This window comes from Arvicanthis niloticus, chromosome 19, assembly GCF_011762505.2.
Source record: "Arvicanthis niloticus isolate mArvNil1 chromosome 19, mArvNil1.pat.X, whole genome shotgun sequence".
NCBI lineage: Eukaryota > Metazoa > Chordata > Mammalia > Rodentia > Muridae > Arvicanthis > Arvicanthis niloticus.
In genome coordinates, this window is record NC_047676.1 from 46,785,589 (window position 1) to 46,801,475 (window position 15,887).

Genomic DNA, 15,887 nt, shown 5'->3' on the forward strand with positions numbered 1-15,887 from the left:
AAGTAAAAATTGACCTAAAAGCCTAACTTTGGGCACTAGAAACCAGGAGACATGCTATTGGAAATAATGATTATGGACATACTTTATTCTGCATTGAAAAAGAAACAAGAAAAACAACTCAACAGATAGTATTTCCTTCAGGTAGTTTGGAGTAAAGCTGAAAACTTGAAAATCTGTACATTTTAAGTTTTTGAATCTATAGGTTATTTATTTTATGGTAGATTTTATGAAATTTAACAGTTTTCAAATCTAACTCCTGTTTTCTGTGAATATGATTTGGCAATGGATAAAATATTCTAGTCAGAGACAGGATCATATGATCACGTATTGGCATCAGTCTGCATCAGACATGTATGTGAAAGCCAAACAGACATAGCTCAAAGATAACACCATCAAGTAGAAGTGGGTTAGAAATGCTAAGTGGGTGAGGCCGGAGTAGATGATGACGGCGGAAACACACGCAGGACATGATAGCGTAGGCCTGATCCCAAGACTTGAGTCAGCCAGCCTGCACAGCAGGATGCTTCTAAAACTAAACCCACTGAATGGCTGACTGATGGAAATTGCTCCAGATTTGTTGTCTCTAGCTAGGTTTATAGAAGTGTTTCCCAAGGGAAGCAGTCCAAGAGAACTAAAGGTGTTCATCGCCTGTGCACTGGGAAAGCCATGCCAGTCATTTGTGACTTTTATCTCTCTAGCCAGATGTCATATTTTTAGAACTCATAAACAGAGTATCCAAAGAAGTGCCATGTATTTATAATTTAAGAAATATTTCTAGAAAATGCATGATGCAACCATCCATAGGGAAGATTACTACAATAACAAAAATAGTGCGTAGAAAACTCATTAGATGTTGAAGCAGTTCTTGAAGAGAAATAAATAAGTAGCTTTAATTGCTGTGAGAAATGTGAAAGGTGAACAAGCTAAACATTCTTTTAAAAAATGTAATGGGAGCCATGAGATGGCTTTGTGGAGAAGGGCATTTGCTGCCAAGCCTGGCATCCTGAGTCTGATCCCCAGGATCCACATGGTGGAAGGAAAGGACAAATTCCTTCCTACAAGTTGTCCTCTTACCTCTCTACAGGCTGTAGCAAGTATACACCCCAGTTTACACTCATGTACACACGTGCACAATCAATCTGATGAAAATAGTTTTAAATGGGAACCATAGAAGAAGTCTAGAAAAGTTATCAAAATTCAGTAATAGAAGACTATAATAATCTTGTAATTATACAAGGGTTTCTTCTCAGAAATAACATCAAAAGCTGTTTGAAGAGTGTTTTTCCAAACACTAGAGGTTCAAATAATTGTGGTTTAAAAAAAAAAAAAAATCTAGGTTTTGTTTGGAGATTGGGTCCATATAGTGTCTTGACCTCTTGGTTATAATTTGGCTATATCCAAGGATTACCTTGAACCTCTTGATTTTCTACCCATCACCTACCAAGCCCATTTTACGATTTTGTACTCATTTAATTCCAGAGTCTAGGAAGGAGAGATACACCATTACATGTCATTTTGTGAGCTTATGAGATGGCTCAGTGGCTAAAGGTACCTGCTGCCACACCTAACAGTTGAATTTGATCTCGTGAGATCATCTACATGGTAGAAGCAGAGAAGCAGCTCCTGCAAGTTGTCCTCTCACTCCACATGGGTGTTGTACCATGTGTGCATCTACATCCACAAACACAAATAAAATGAAATAAAACATTTTAAATGACTTTAGGAGGCCAGGGTAACTGATAGCAAATTTTAATAGAGTTGATGTGGAAAGGAAGATTGTTGATGGGCATCCAAAATGAACATTCAGTTCATTTACAACCAGATTTCTTAATAGTCTGATACTATTAATTTACTTTTTGGAATGGGAAAACTATTTATACAAGCAAGCAAAAAGGCCAAGATCATAAAACAAACTCTTTGGAACAGTAAGGTGGGAGAGACTGTTTCGAAGAAAAGCAAAGCTCTCATAACAGTTGTCTTAGAGTTTTACTGTTGTGAACAGACACCATGACCAAGGCCACTCTTATAAGGACAACATTTAATTGAGGCTGGCTTACAGGTTCAGTCTATTATCCTCAAGGCTGGAGCATGGCAGCATCCAGGCTATATCTTCATCTGAAGGCTGTTAGCAGAATACTGGCTTCCAGACAGCTTGTATGAGGGTCTTAAAGTCCACACCCACAGTGACACACCTATTCCAACGAGGCCGCACCTACTCCAACAGGGCCATACCTTGTATAGTGCCACTCCCTGGGATGAAGATATACAAACCATCACAACAGTGTACCTTGGATTCAGAGATAAGAAAGTAAAGGCTTGCATGTGTGCTTCAGCTATGATGAAGTAGTGTTGCAGAGTGGAAGAAATTGCTTTTCAGGAAATGGTACTGAACAAATTGGTTTTCCTAAGGACAAGGAAGGAAATTGGTTACCATATACACGAAGTGCTCAGAGATTAAGGATGTGAATATGAACCGGTGTGTTATACTTTCGAAGAAAATATTAGAAACTGTCTTAAGTGATCTGTCTGGTAAAAAAATTTATACAAAAAAGACAATTATAAAAAAGTTTGTTCTTAGAGGTATATGTTGGTAAAAACTGAAAAAATCTGAAGCTTCAGATTGCATGGTTGCTAGTTAATCTTGTCATGTGGCAAAAAGCAAATGTCACTTATTTTGTTATATTTTACTTTCTCTAGAGTTTAGTGTTAGTTGGTGCATCTGGTTGGTTTCATTTTGTTTTAAACTAGATTTATAAATTAATTCTTTTCTTAGTGTGTACTTTGCCTACATGTACGTCTGAGCACAGCTTGCATGCCTGGTGCCTGTGGAGGCTAGAGAAGGGCATCAGCTCCTCTGCAACGGGAGTTACAGATGGTTGTAAACCACCTAGGGTGCTGAGTCCTCTGAAAAAGGAACAGGTGCTCTTAACCACTGGGCCATCTCTCTACCATCCCCTGGCTGTTTTGTATTTTAGGGCTTTCTGCATCTCTGCCTCGGTAATTGGAGTTTCGGATGTTTCAACCTCTTGAAACCAGTTCATGATGGGTGTTTGTGATTTTCTTTATTTTCTCATTGCCACTCTGTATAGGCTGTTTCTAGAGGTTCAAGACTTCGACATTGTAATTTATTGTACTAATACTACACATTTTGCTTTACATTTCTTCACTCCCAGTTATTAGTATAGAAAACTTGGGGTATGGAAATGGATCATAAACAGCAGGAATATTTTTTAAAAGATTTATTTATTTTATATATGTGAGTGTACACTGTAGCTGTCTTCAGACATACCAGAAGAAGATATCATATCCCGTTACAGATGGTTGTGAGCTACCATATAGTTGCTGGGAATTGAACTTGGGACCTCTGGAAGAGCAGTCAGTGCTCTTAGCTGCTGAGCCATCTCTCCAGCCCCAGTAGGAATACTTTTATTGGTTGATTTTTAAAAATTCTTTTGGAATGTGTATTCCATTTTCAGTTGTGTTTATCACAGTGTAATTTTATAGACCCAGTCACACTCTTCAGCCCCTACCATAGCTTCTCCACTTCTTGCTGGTTGTTCTTTATTGTCTTGCTCTGAGACAAGATCTTGATACATACATACGTACATACATACATTCAGACTAACCTGGAACTAACCTGGAATACTTTTATTGGTTGATTTTTAAAAATTCTTTTGGAATGTGTATTCCATTTTCAGGTGTGTTTATCACAGTGTAATTTTATAGACCCAGTCACACTCTTCAGCCCCTACCATAGCTTCTCCACTTCTTGCTGGTTGTTCTTTATTGTCTTGCTCTGAGACAAGATCTTGATACATACATACGTACATACATACATTCAGACTAACCTGGAACTTGCTGTATAGGTCTCAGTTGTTACAGTCTTCCTCCCTCTGATTTCTGAGCACCGCTGTGCATATCAGGCTGAGGTTTACTAATCAGGGTATCTGGTATTCAGACAGACTTGCCTGGGGCTCAGGTTGTTCCTTTTCGTGCTGTTGATGGAACACTGTCAATGTCTCTTACCTTTCCCAAAACTTGTTACTGTGAGCTTCTTTTTTCTGATTAATGGTTATTACTTTATGAGATTAACAGGGATGGTATGGGCTAGGATAGCCTCTGGGTTAGCCTGTACTCAGGTTTGATAAAGCAGTGATAGATCCTCCCAGATGGATGGGAACTAGGTTTGCTCCAGCATCATTTCCCCATGATATTCTTGAGACCATTCTTCATTTTCACTTCTAGTTCAACTCATTTTCTGTTTTCATGATCATGTTAAATGTAGGCACACTGCTTTGGCCTCACTAAGGAAGACCTTCTTCCATTGCAGGAGAACAGTTAATTGATGACTTGCATTTGTCAGTAGCTCCACAATCCTTATCTTTTGACTGAATACTTAAAATTTCTTGGGAAACATGGAATAGGTAGCTAGTATGCCTGTTTTAACCCAGGGCAGGACTCCTCTAGTGGGTGTTCTTCCCTTTGAAGCTCCCTGCTGCACTGACACAGTCCTGTTTGATCTGCATGAAGGTCTGAGGTTTCCTCTGCTAATGTTGCTGCATCACATCAGCAAGCTTAGCTTCATGGGTGTCAGATCTCCATCATGCTCTGGGCTTTCCATGCCAGTCTTTCTCCTCTTACGTTACAGTAAATCTCCTTTACTCTTTTCTTAACATTTTCTCTTAGAGGACCCAACTGATGCATCTTCCTCTAGTTATTTACGTCATTTCCTCTGGTTGAAATGAGGATTAAAAAAAATTTTTTTAAAGTTGCATTTAGTATATTTGTGTTTGTGTATATGTGTGTGCGTGTGGGGGGTGGGGTGGGGTGGGTGGGACAACTTGTGGGAGTTTCTTCTTTCCTTCTATCATGTGGGTCCCAGGAATCAAGCTCTCAAGCTCAGGGCATCGGGCTTGGCGGCAAGTGCCTTAACATACTCAGCCGTCTCCTCCAATGATTCTTTCTCAGCTTTTCTATTTCGATTCTTCCTGTTATGTCATAGTGATTGTCTCTGTCTGTCTCGGAGCTCTGCTTCCTCTCTAGTGCCCACTAAGAGAATGGCAATGTCGACTCACTTGTTTTCACACCTCTTACATTAAAGTCCTTCGTTTATCGTTTTTTGGATGAGAGACAATAGAGATACTATTGTCTGAGATTAGGTCAGTCAGTTAAAAGGAGAGCAAGTCACTCTAGTAAGGGATAAATGAAGTTAGAGATTATAAGATCAGGTAGAGTTTTAAGGGGGTAGGTGGTTATTAAAAGAGTATTGGCTAGGCATGATGGTGCAAGCCTTTAATACTAGCACGTGGGAGTCAGAGGCAGGGAGATAAACTGAGTTTGAGGCCATCCTGGTCTGCAGAGCAAGTTCTAGGCCAGCTAAGGCTACATAGTAAGTCCTTGTTTTATTAATCAGTTCATTGATAGACTACCATTTTGTCCTTTACTCAGAATGGGCACTATTGGAAGATTTTTGAGCTTCCATATATCTACATACTGTTTGCATGCATATGTGCCTGCGTTTGTGAGTGAGAATTTATGTATGTGGTGTATGCTACACAATAAGATTGGTATTTGGTGGTGTAAAGAGAGTGGAGATGATGTCATCCTCCACTTTAGTCCCCTGAGACAGCGTCTCTGTGCCTGGACTTGAGCTGGAATCCAGCAAGCCTGCTACCCCTCCATGGCCAACAGTGTTAGGTTCACAGGTACATGACCATACTTTGCTTTTTATATGAGTTCTGGGGATTTGAACTCAGGTTCTCCAGCTTGTACAGCAAGTGCTTTTACCTGCTGAGCCATGTCTCCAGCCTTCTTGTTTATTGTTTTGAAATAAGTTCCCATCTGGCCTGGAACTCACTGGGTAGCTCAGGCTGTCCTCAGACTTGCAATAATCCTTGTGCCTCAATTTCCCTGGTGTTGATATTACAAACGTGTACTACTGTACTCAGCTATAATTAAGTTTAAACCAGAATCATTGTGGTTGATGTGGGGAGAACAGAATGGAGGGCAGAGTGGTCAGAAACGGAGACTAATTGAGAGAATATTGCAGTCATACCATCCATACAGAGATGCAAATCTGTCTTTGGCTGTTTTTGTCTTTTTGTGGCTTCATACATTCATGCAGTGAATCTTGCTCATTCTCTTATACTCCTCCTACTTTCCTGTCATCCCCCCTCTACTGTTAAATCATTTAAGTCATCTCCCCCTTGTTTTCATGTCTTTCTGTGTGTGTGTGACTCACTAAGTGAACCAGAGTTGTAACAAGGCATCTATATTTACAACCAAATAGTATAATTAAAATTAATGCTTAGTATTGACCATAGAGAATAATAAAGTCTTGTGGTTGGAAACCTAAGTGGAAGGCAATTTGTTGTGTTTACTCTTTATAGTTTGTGTGTATGTGTGTGTGTGTGTCTGTGTGTGTGTGTGTGTGTGTCTGTGTGTGTCTGTGTGTCTGTCTGTCTCACACATGAGCACTTACAAAGTTTGTTAGATTCTCTGGAGTTGGAGTTACAATTTTGAGCCACCTGCTATGAGTGCTGCAAGTGCTCTTAACTGCTGCTTTCTCTATAGCCCTTAATAAAGGAGTATCTAAATCATGCTGTCTGTGTAACTGACAAAATTAATAGCTCTGTGTGTGTGTGTGTGTGTGTGTGTGTGTGTCTGTGGTGGAAGCAGCAGTTTGTGTGTGTGTTTAAAAAAAACCATTTGGATGCATATTCCTGTAATCCTAGCATTTAAGAAGTACAACAGGGAAACTGGAGATCAGATGTTCAAAGTCATCCTCAACTGCACAGTAAATTCAAATACCCTGTCTCACTCAGTGTATCAGTTGCTGTATTAGTCAGGGTTCTCTAGAGTCACAGAACTTATGGAATGTCTCTGTATTGAGGAGATTTATTATGATGACTTACAGTCTGTAGTCCAACTCCCCAACAATAGGTAGCTGTGAATTGGAAGTCCAGGAATCTAGGAGTTGCTCAGTCCCACAAGGCTACTTATTTCAACTGATCTTCTGTAAAAGTAGATTCCAACAGATGTGCCTAAAACTTTAGTTATCTGTCAATGTGACCATTTTTCAGGGAGACTTTGTTCTTAACAAATACTGTGAGTTTCTGGATTTGATGTTGTGAACCTAATGAACAATGTTTTATTTTTATAAAAATTCCTTGTAAAAATGGTAAGATCATACATATATGATTGTTATGTGCATATATGTGTGTGTATATAAACTGCTAATGTGTAGTTAACCATGTTATAAGAATGCTATCATTCATTGCTTTTAAAATATGTTTTATTCCTACTCAGGCCGAATACACCAAGCAATGGTGACATCTTTAAATGAAGATAATGAAAGTGTAACTGTTGAGTGGATAGAAAATGGAGACACAAAAGGCAAAGAGGTATGGTTGCTAAGTAAACATCATTCACTTCTAGTCAAGATTTTGAATACAAAACAAAACATAAAACTATTGATTTTATATGATATAGATATTCTGTATCATTCCTTTAAAAACTTTCAAATAGGAACTGGAGAGATGATCAATGGTTGAGATCATTTATGATGATGGCTGGTTTAATTTCCAGCCCCAACATGGTAGTTCATAGCCACCTGTAACTAGTCCCAGGGGAGTCAACACTTTTCTGGTGTCTAGGGCACCAAGTATGCATGTGCTATGCAGACATTTCTGCAGGCAAAACACCTGTATATTAAAAAAAAAAAAAAAAATCTTTCCAATGAATTGTAAAAATTAGCTTAAAGGAAAAAACCTCTTTTTTCTATTCGTCATCTGTTCATTAGCTCAGGGCACAAAATTTGAAAATTGCTATAAGTTTAACAATTCTGTGGTTTTGAAGGTCACTTTTTACTAACAGTTCTTAAAATCAAGTGTAAACTATACGTGGATTATTGTTCTAAATGGTCTAGTTTACAAAGTGGTATGAAACTTTGGGTTGAAGTCATTTGCTCTATAACTTACATGTGTTTGTTTATACAGATTGACTTGGAAAGCATCTTTTCACTTAACCCCGACCTTGTACCTGATGAGGACATCGAGCCCAGTCCAGAAATACCTCCACCCTCATCATCCTCAAAAGTAAACAAAATTGTAAAGGTTAGTTAGGGGCGAGTGCACATGTATGCATGCTGATTTGAGACTGGTAGACGATGAAGAGTATTTATAGTATGTATTAAATACTGATTTTTTTTTTTGTTCATGAGACTCGCTGAGAGTCATGGGGATTCGAACTCGGAAAGTCAGGCACGTCTGCCCTCTGGTGGCGGGCGCCAAAGCCATGCACCACCGCACGCTCACTTGATTGATTCATTTTTAAAAAGTGTTTTCCACCATCTGTATCATGCAGTTCTTAGGTACCTTCATAAGTCAGGTTGTCCAGTTCACAATTCATGACATTCTTTAGATCAGATCATAAAAATTCCTTGCTTAAATAGGATTTTTTTTTGAGACTGATAGCTTCTAATTTTAAACTGATGAGAACAGTAAGCGTAGTTTACCTACCTGTGTGTTGTTGCTGAGGAGAAACTTTTATAGAGTAATGCTGCGTCCTCCGTAGCAGCTATAGCTCTGCAAAGCAAAGATAGATTAAAGATAGCTCTGCTTCCTTCTCTTGAAACTCTGACCTGGTAATAGACTACATGAAAATACAACCAGACAGTGGTGGCGCACACCTTTAATCCCAGCACTTGGGAAGCAGAGGCAGGTGGATTTCTGAGTTCGAGGCTAGCCTGGTCTACAGAGTGAGTTCCAGGACAGCCAGGGCTACACAGAAAAACCCTGTCTCGAAAAACAAAAAAAACAAAAAAAACAAAAAAAAAAAAAAAAAAAAAAAAAAAAAAGAAAGAAAGAAAGAAAGAAAGAAAGAAAGAAAGAAAGAAAATACAACCAGAGAGTCTTGCCACGTTGTTGAACCTGGACTACTTAATGTTTGATTCAGTGGCATCTACTGATTTCTGCCTTGTGCAGATACTGTGTTAGAATACACAGATAAATTTGATAAATTCCTTGCAAGCCTATAGGAATTCTGTATTTTTGCAAAGAAAACATGCATAAGCATACAAATGTATTATAGAGACAACCATCTACATTCTGCTTTGAAATTACATATGTGAATGTAAATCAGAGTTTCAGTTTGTATAACAAGCAAAGTGAGAGTTACTGCGTAAAGGTCCTTAATATGCATGGAGTGTTTCCATATACAGCTTCATAGCCTTCAAGGATCGGCATAGTTTTATCTACTACCTCCCATTCCCATGTTGAAATCAAGCCCACTAATTCTCCTTTGCTGTGGCATCCTACCACCGAGCTCTGTCTATCTCCAGGCCTTACTTAGGGTGTTGTCAGTCTTGCTTTCCTTTAAAAATCACTTGACGTTTAAGAATGCTGATTTCTGGGCTCCACCGATTACCTCCTTAGATCCAAAGCTGTAATTTACTACCAGTCCCTCAATCCAAGATCAAAAGTACTTCAAAATTCAAGGTTTTAATTTTTATTTATTATATTTTTTTTATGGTTTGTGTGAGTGTAGGTGTGTGCATGCCCTGACATTCAGGAGGCTCTCAGAGGGCTCTCAGAGTCATTGATTCTCACCTCCTACCTTGTGTGCTCTGGACTCCTGTCTTTCTGTGGGAGTGTTGGGATTACATGAGCACACAAGCACATCTGACTGTTTTTGTAGGGTAGGATTGACTCCGTTTAGACTTGTGCAGAAAGTGACTTTACCTGCTGAGCCATCTTGCCAGCCCCCAAATGCAATTTTTTGGGAGGAACATATATTAGATCACAGTAAAGAAATTCCATATATGTGATGAATTTTGGTCAGAATGAAGCTGCACCAGAAATATTACAAAATTATCTTCAGGGAAGTTGGAGGTCCCTGAATAAGAGCACTTGCACCACCGTTATTGGATTTGAATCCACACAACTAAGTAGAAAAAGCAGCTGTGACCCTTGTAACTACAGCTCTATGGGAGGCAGATGGAAGAATTACTGGGGCTTGCTGTCAGTCAGCCTAGTTATAGGTTCAAGTAAGAAACCCTGACTCCAGGAATAAGGTAGAACATGACAGCAGATACCAGATGCCCTCCTGGATTATACACACACACACACACACACACACACACACACACACACACATTTTCAGGCTCTGTGTATTCAAGGTATGTATGAAACATACCTATCACCAAAATACCCAGTTTTACACACATGAGAGCATGTACACAAATATTCTAAGATGCCAACAGATGTGGAACATTTCTGGTCTAGTGCTTTTCCGATAAGAGATCCCCAACATGTACACAGTTTTGACAAGATAGAATATAGTATAGTTACTTAGCCTCACTGCAAATTCTCTTCTGAAATGGCAGTCACAATAAAATGGTTTCTGACATCTGCTCTGATTGTACTGAATCAGTGATGGAAATAGCCAGACCTGAGCATCAGAGGGCCTTCTTGTGTGTGTGTATGCTTCAAACCTGAGAATCAGAGGGCCTTCTAGTGTGCTGATGAATTAGCTCCACAGTCTGCGAAGCAAAACACAAGTTTCTCTCTTCCACCTCTCTCTTTTTTCCTACTCTCTCTGTCTCTCTCTCTCTCTCTCTCTCTCTCTCTCTCTCTCTCTCTGTGTGTGTGTGTCTCTCTGTCTGTCTCTGTCTGTCTGTCTGTCTGTCTCTCTCTCTGTGTGTGTGTGTGTGTGTGTTCATTTCTGAGTATGAAAAAATTGTATTACAAAACTTTGTAAATGAGAAGATTTCTACATTTGACCTGAGCTTGGAATTAAAGAAAATAATGATTCTGTAGAGTTGTGTGAAACTGAAATGAATAAGGTCTTTAGAGCAATATCTTTCTCATATTTATTAATATATGAGGAATTTGGATATATAAACCTCCTAAAGGACGTTGACTATTGGTGAATCAGCAGTTTTTAAATTATTTATAGTTTTTCTCCATTTGGTTTAATGTTACTATTGTCTGTTTGCTTTCATTTAATAAAAAGTAGCTGAGGCAATGATACTTGTGAGGAATGAAGGAGGAAAATCAGTAAATACTATTGTTTTCTGTAGAACCGACGGACTGTGGCGTCTATTAAGAATGACCCTCCCCCAAGAGACAATAGAGGTAAAGTAACACTTTATCCCTTAATCTTTCCTACTGTCTTTTTATCATGGGTTTTGATGAGGTGCATTAAAAGTTAAAATATTACCCTGGTCATTTAAACCATACGTGGCTAATTTTAACATTAGTGTTCCTGATTTCCTAATATCTCAATAGCATTAATAATCCTTCTCTAGTTTAAGAAATATGAAGTACTCTGGTGAGGCATGAGGCAGGAAGATCCGTACAGGTTGGAAAGCGTCTAGTCTATAGGGATTCTAGGCTAATAGGCTTACAAAGCGAGCCTCAGTAAAACAGAAACAATTGAAATGCATGTGGTGACCACAGACTTAGCAAAGTATGTACTGTTTATTCAACTTACTCAAGTTTGAAAAATGGTGGAGGGTATTAGAGAAAGAACAAACGAGGAGAGATTCAGATGGTGATGCTGTCACAGGTGGATGTCACTATCGATACTTTTATCATAGTTTCTGACTAAGGCTTTGAGAATGTTTAATAGTTAGCTTTGGAGTTGGCAAAAGAAAGTCTAAATGGGCATAAATTGTAGTTGACTTGGAGTTTCACAGCCAGGACACGTAGATAAAACTAGCTTCTCTCACTGTTCTTTAGCTCAGAACTACTGTACAGTTCTATCTCTCTTGTATGCATGGATGGATGATAGTACAAGATGGGCCAGAAGCACCAGAGAAGAGATTAGAAGTGGAGAGGAGAAAGTCCTTTCATCACCACCCTGCAAATCGTTTAAGAATTTATATAACTTGGTAAATTTCCTGAGGGTCTCTTTAGCCCAGGTTTGTCTTGAACTTGATAGACAGTGGAGAATGATCTTGCGCTCCTGATCTTCTTGACTCTCCCAGGTGCTGCTATTACATACACACCACCTCACCCAGCTTTCTATTTATATTTAATTTTAAGTTCCTTTTTGCATTGTTAGGACATCTACAGTGGGGAAATACTCTTCTGAAGATTTGTGTGTTGGGGAGAAAAGGATGGAGTCTGGACTGTAAGGAAGGCTGGAAGGACTTTTACATTTGATTTCAGTGTGTCTGACTTGTGTGCACTTTTTAAAAATGAGAATGCTTTTCTATTGCATGTATACTCTAGGGAATATTTACATTCTGGAAATTTAAGACTGGGGTTTCATGTGTGTCATTAAAAGTGATTATTAAAAGTCAGTTTAGCTTTGGGTTTTAGGTGAGTATGTAGTTTTGTAGCTAAAATTGCATTTTATTTGTAACTTATTATGAAATCCATGCTGACCACAAACTCAGAAATCTGCCTGCCTCTTTCCCAATGTAAATATTACTTTTAAAATATCTTTTAGTTGTGTCAATTTATTGAGTAGATTCACTACTTTTGGTAGCTTTAAGACCATTTGTAGAAAAGTTTGGCAGTTTGCTAAATTTGATTGATTGATTGATTGATTGATTGATTTTTTTTCTTTGAGACAGGGCTTTTCTGTTTAGCCCTGGCTGTCCTGGAACTCACTTTGTAGACCAGGCTGTCCTCGAACTCAATAAAATCCATCTGCCTCAGCCTTACGAGTCCTGGCTTTAAAGGTGTGTGCCACCACCTCCCAGCATTTATTGAATGTTTGAAGGGGTCTCCTTATTACCTAGGCTTGTCTCAACCATGTATTGATTGTCCTGCCTCAGCCTACCAAGTGCTGGGATTATAGGTATGAGCCATTGTGCCTAGCATGAGTGTACTAATTATGTATCAGATTTGACATGAGAATGTCTTTTTTTTTTTCAACCATGATTAGTTTTTAACTTTCCTGAATTAACTTTGTTTTCTAGTGGTTGGTTCAGCACGTGCACGGCCTAGTCAGCTTCCTGAGCAGTCGTCTTCTACACAACAGAATGGTAGCGTTTCAGATATATCTCCAGTTCAAGCTGCAAAAAAGGAGTTTGGACCTCCTTGTATGTAAATACTGTATCAAGGACTCAGTCATTTTAGGCATACATGTAGTCTCTCTTGGTCAGCCTTACAAGTTCCTATGCAGTAAGCAACCCAATACAAACTTAGCTAAAGGTTGCATTTTGCCATCAAATTATAATTGGTGCTTAGTACTTCAGTCATTTAATTGGAGTTATATAACATTTTGTGTGAGGTTATAACAGTTGTTTTGAATTTAAAATTCTGGCTAGGGTTTTTTTTTTTTTTTTTTTTTTTTTCTTTTTTTTTTTTTGTTGTTTTGATTTTTTGATTCAAGAAGAAAATTATACTTCTTGATCATTTCAATTCAAAGGTCTGTGATTCTAAACCAAGAGATGACATGTATCTGTGTGTTCGAGTCATTTCCCTTGACTCATCTGTATAACGTCCTGTTCCTGCTTTTGTTAAAGCAGCTCATAAGTTCACCTAGGTATTTGGCATGCTTCATCACTGTGGACTTTGTGTGTGTGTGTGTGCGCGCACTGAAGTTATTCATAAAATATATGTTAAGTGTAATTCTGTAAATAGAAAACTATGCTTCAGCTCATCCTTTTCCTTTTAGCACGTAGAAAATCTAATTGTGTGAAAGAAGTAGAAAAATTGCAAGAAAAACGAGAAAAAAGGAGATTGCAACAGCAAGAACTTAGAGAAAAAAGAGCCCAGGTTTGTAATATAAATTCATAAATGTTTGTTGTTTGGAGAAAAGATTAGGTTATATCAGTGAAAATAGTTGATTTAAAAATAAGTTTAAGGACTTCCTTTAATTGATATATAAAAATAATGTAATGTTTTAAATAAAGTACTGCTACAGGTTTTTTAATGCATTCACTTATAGTTTAGTGTTACATGTTAGCCCTAAAATTGGTTATCTCCTTGAAAGTAAGTATTTGTGTGTAGAATCATAAATTATGTGTTATAATATTGAAAATATTATAGGCTTTTATTTAGAAAGATCTGAATGAAAATAGAAAGCTTTGGAAAACTACCCACAATAGATATAAATTTAAAATTCTTGTTTGGACATATCTTGGTTCAACTAAGTATGGTAAAATTGGGAGAAACAATTTTGTATTTTGGTTTATTATAGATATAGTGAGTGGGTCTCCATTGTGTTGGTCTTTCATTCTCTTCAGATGTTAGCAAATATTTAATAACCGTGGAAAATGTTTACATATTAGAAATTAACATACCTTATATTCATTATTTGTATTGTTTCTATTTAATCATAGAATGTTTCCTGTATAATTTAAAGCATCAAGCTGTTTTTTAATAGTCTTTCCAAGTACCCTTAATTGTGTTGAACTTCCAATTTATATGTTTTATTGTAAAATTACAAACCTGACATAGTATTCAACCTGAATAGAGTGCAAGACTATTTACTGGAAATAAATAATACAAAGCTAGGCTTGATGGGGCAACATTTGTATTCCCAGCACTTGTATTGGTAAAGGCAGGGGGTTAGAAGGTCAGGGCCTGTTCACAGCTACATAGTGAGTTTGAAAGTAGCTTAGGTCACCTGAGACCTGACTCCAGAAGGCTACACAGAATAAGTTTATTGACACTTAACATAAGTGCCACCTGGTGTTTCTTGGGGGAACTTCATAATACTTAAACAGCCCAGTGAGCAAGCTCTTATCCTGCTTCACGTTCTACTTCCTGTCTGGCAGGTTGCTGTCTTTTTATAAAGATGAGCTGAAGATAAATTTTATTGACAGTTTAAAATCTTCAGTGTAGTCAGTATGAATAGGAAAACCTGATTTGAGTATTAGTGGTTTATTATTCGTTGCAGGAAGGCATGACCATGGCTTTTTATAATTTAAATCAAAGCCTTACCAGTGTTGATTTTAAAATAAATTGCAGTCACAGTTCAATTCCTTGACTTTTTTTTTTTAAACTTTTAAAATACTATCTTGTTTTTGAGCTGCTCAGCATACTTCTCAGCAGGTGCCTGGGAGGGAGAGGCCGGGGGACAAAAGTGCCAGGTCTGCCTGTACTACTCAAAAAAAAAGCAAACAAATTATCTTTATTTGTACAATAAACAAATTATCAGATAACTGTATAAATTAAGATAACAAATGATCTTATGTTCTATATCATGGCTTTTGTTGTTTTGTTACCTCTTTCTTGACTTAGAGTTAACAAAGAGGGGAAATGAATGTAAATAAATCCATATTGTAGTTTATTTTTAAGACTATATTTAAAACAGGATATTTATATGTAACTAAACAGCATGCTTTCATCTGCAGACCATACTTTTTTAAAGAATCCTTTAATGTGTTGACAATAGCACTGGCACAGGCAGAGAATAAGTAAGCAGTAGTAGTGCTTTGGGAAGATCAGTAGTGATGGACAGGATAGGGAAAGGAGGGGCTCATTATGGATGCGACTGCAGGACCCTCATGGTCTCTTGTGTAGAGTCCATGGTGCTTAGATTATTGAAACACTAGATGAAGTAGTTCTGGGAGTTGGAATGTAGAATGTGTTTCCCCAGTTCCAGCCTTTCTAGGGGTCTTTGCCAATATCTTAGAGCATTCTTTCATTGCTACGTTTTCTGACATAAAGGAAATGTATTGTAGATGATTCTTTTTTAAACAGTTAAAGGGTAGTTTTAGTAAGGAAACTTTGGAGTTCACCAGATAAATGCAGATTAACATAATTGTGTTACTTATGTGAAAGTGATTTTGAACACATTAATCTGAATTTGGAAATTATGTCATAGTTTTAGTTTTACTTTGAGTTTGGTTAACAAATGTCAGTGTCTTATTTGTAATTTTCAAAATTATATGCAGCACATACCGTGTAATTATAAGTATCATA

General features: G+C 37.8%; 1 protein-coding gene across 4 annotated transcripts in view; it reads left to right on the forward strand.

Moving 5' to 3' along the window:
• The window catches only part of Kif2a (kinesin family member 2A), a 59,204-nt gene that overhangs the window by 22,495 nt on the left and 20,822 nt on the right, over nucleotides 1–15,887 (forward strand). For 2 of the 4 annotated variants that reach the window (XM_034523221.2, XM_034523219.2), the window contains exons 2-6: nucleotides 7,309–7,403; nucleotides 7,998–8,114; nucleotides 11,081–11,135; nucleotides 12,932–13,054; nucleotides 13,633–13,733. In XM_034523221.2, coding sequence (XP_034379112.1) covers nucleotides 7,309–7,403; nucleotides 7,998–8,114; nucleotides 11,081–11,135; nucleotides 12,932–13,054; nucleotides 13,633–13,733 — 491 coding nt within the window. The remainder of the gene's footprint in view (nucleotides 1–7,308; nucleotides 7,404–7,997; nucleotides 8,115–11,080; nucleotides 11,136–12,931; nucleotides 13,055–13,632; nucleotides 13,734–15,887) is intronic. The other 2 variants (XM_034523220.2, XM_034523218.2) reach the window with 1 other exon arrangement.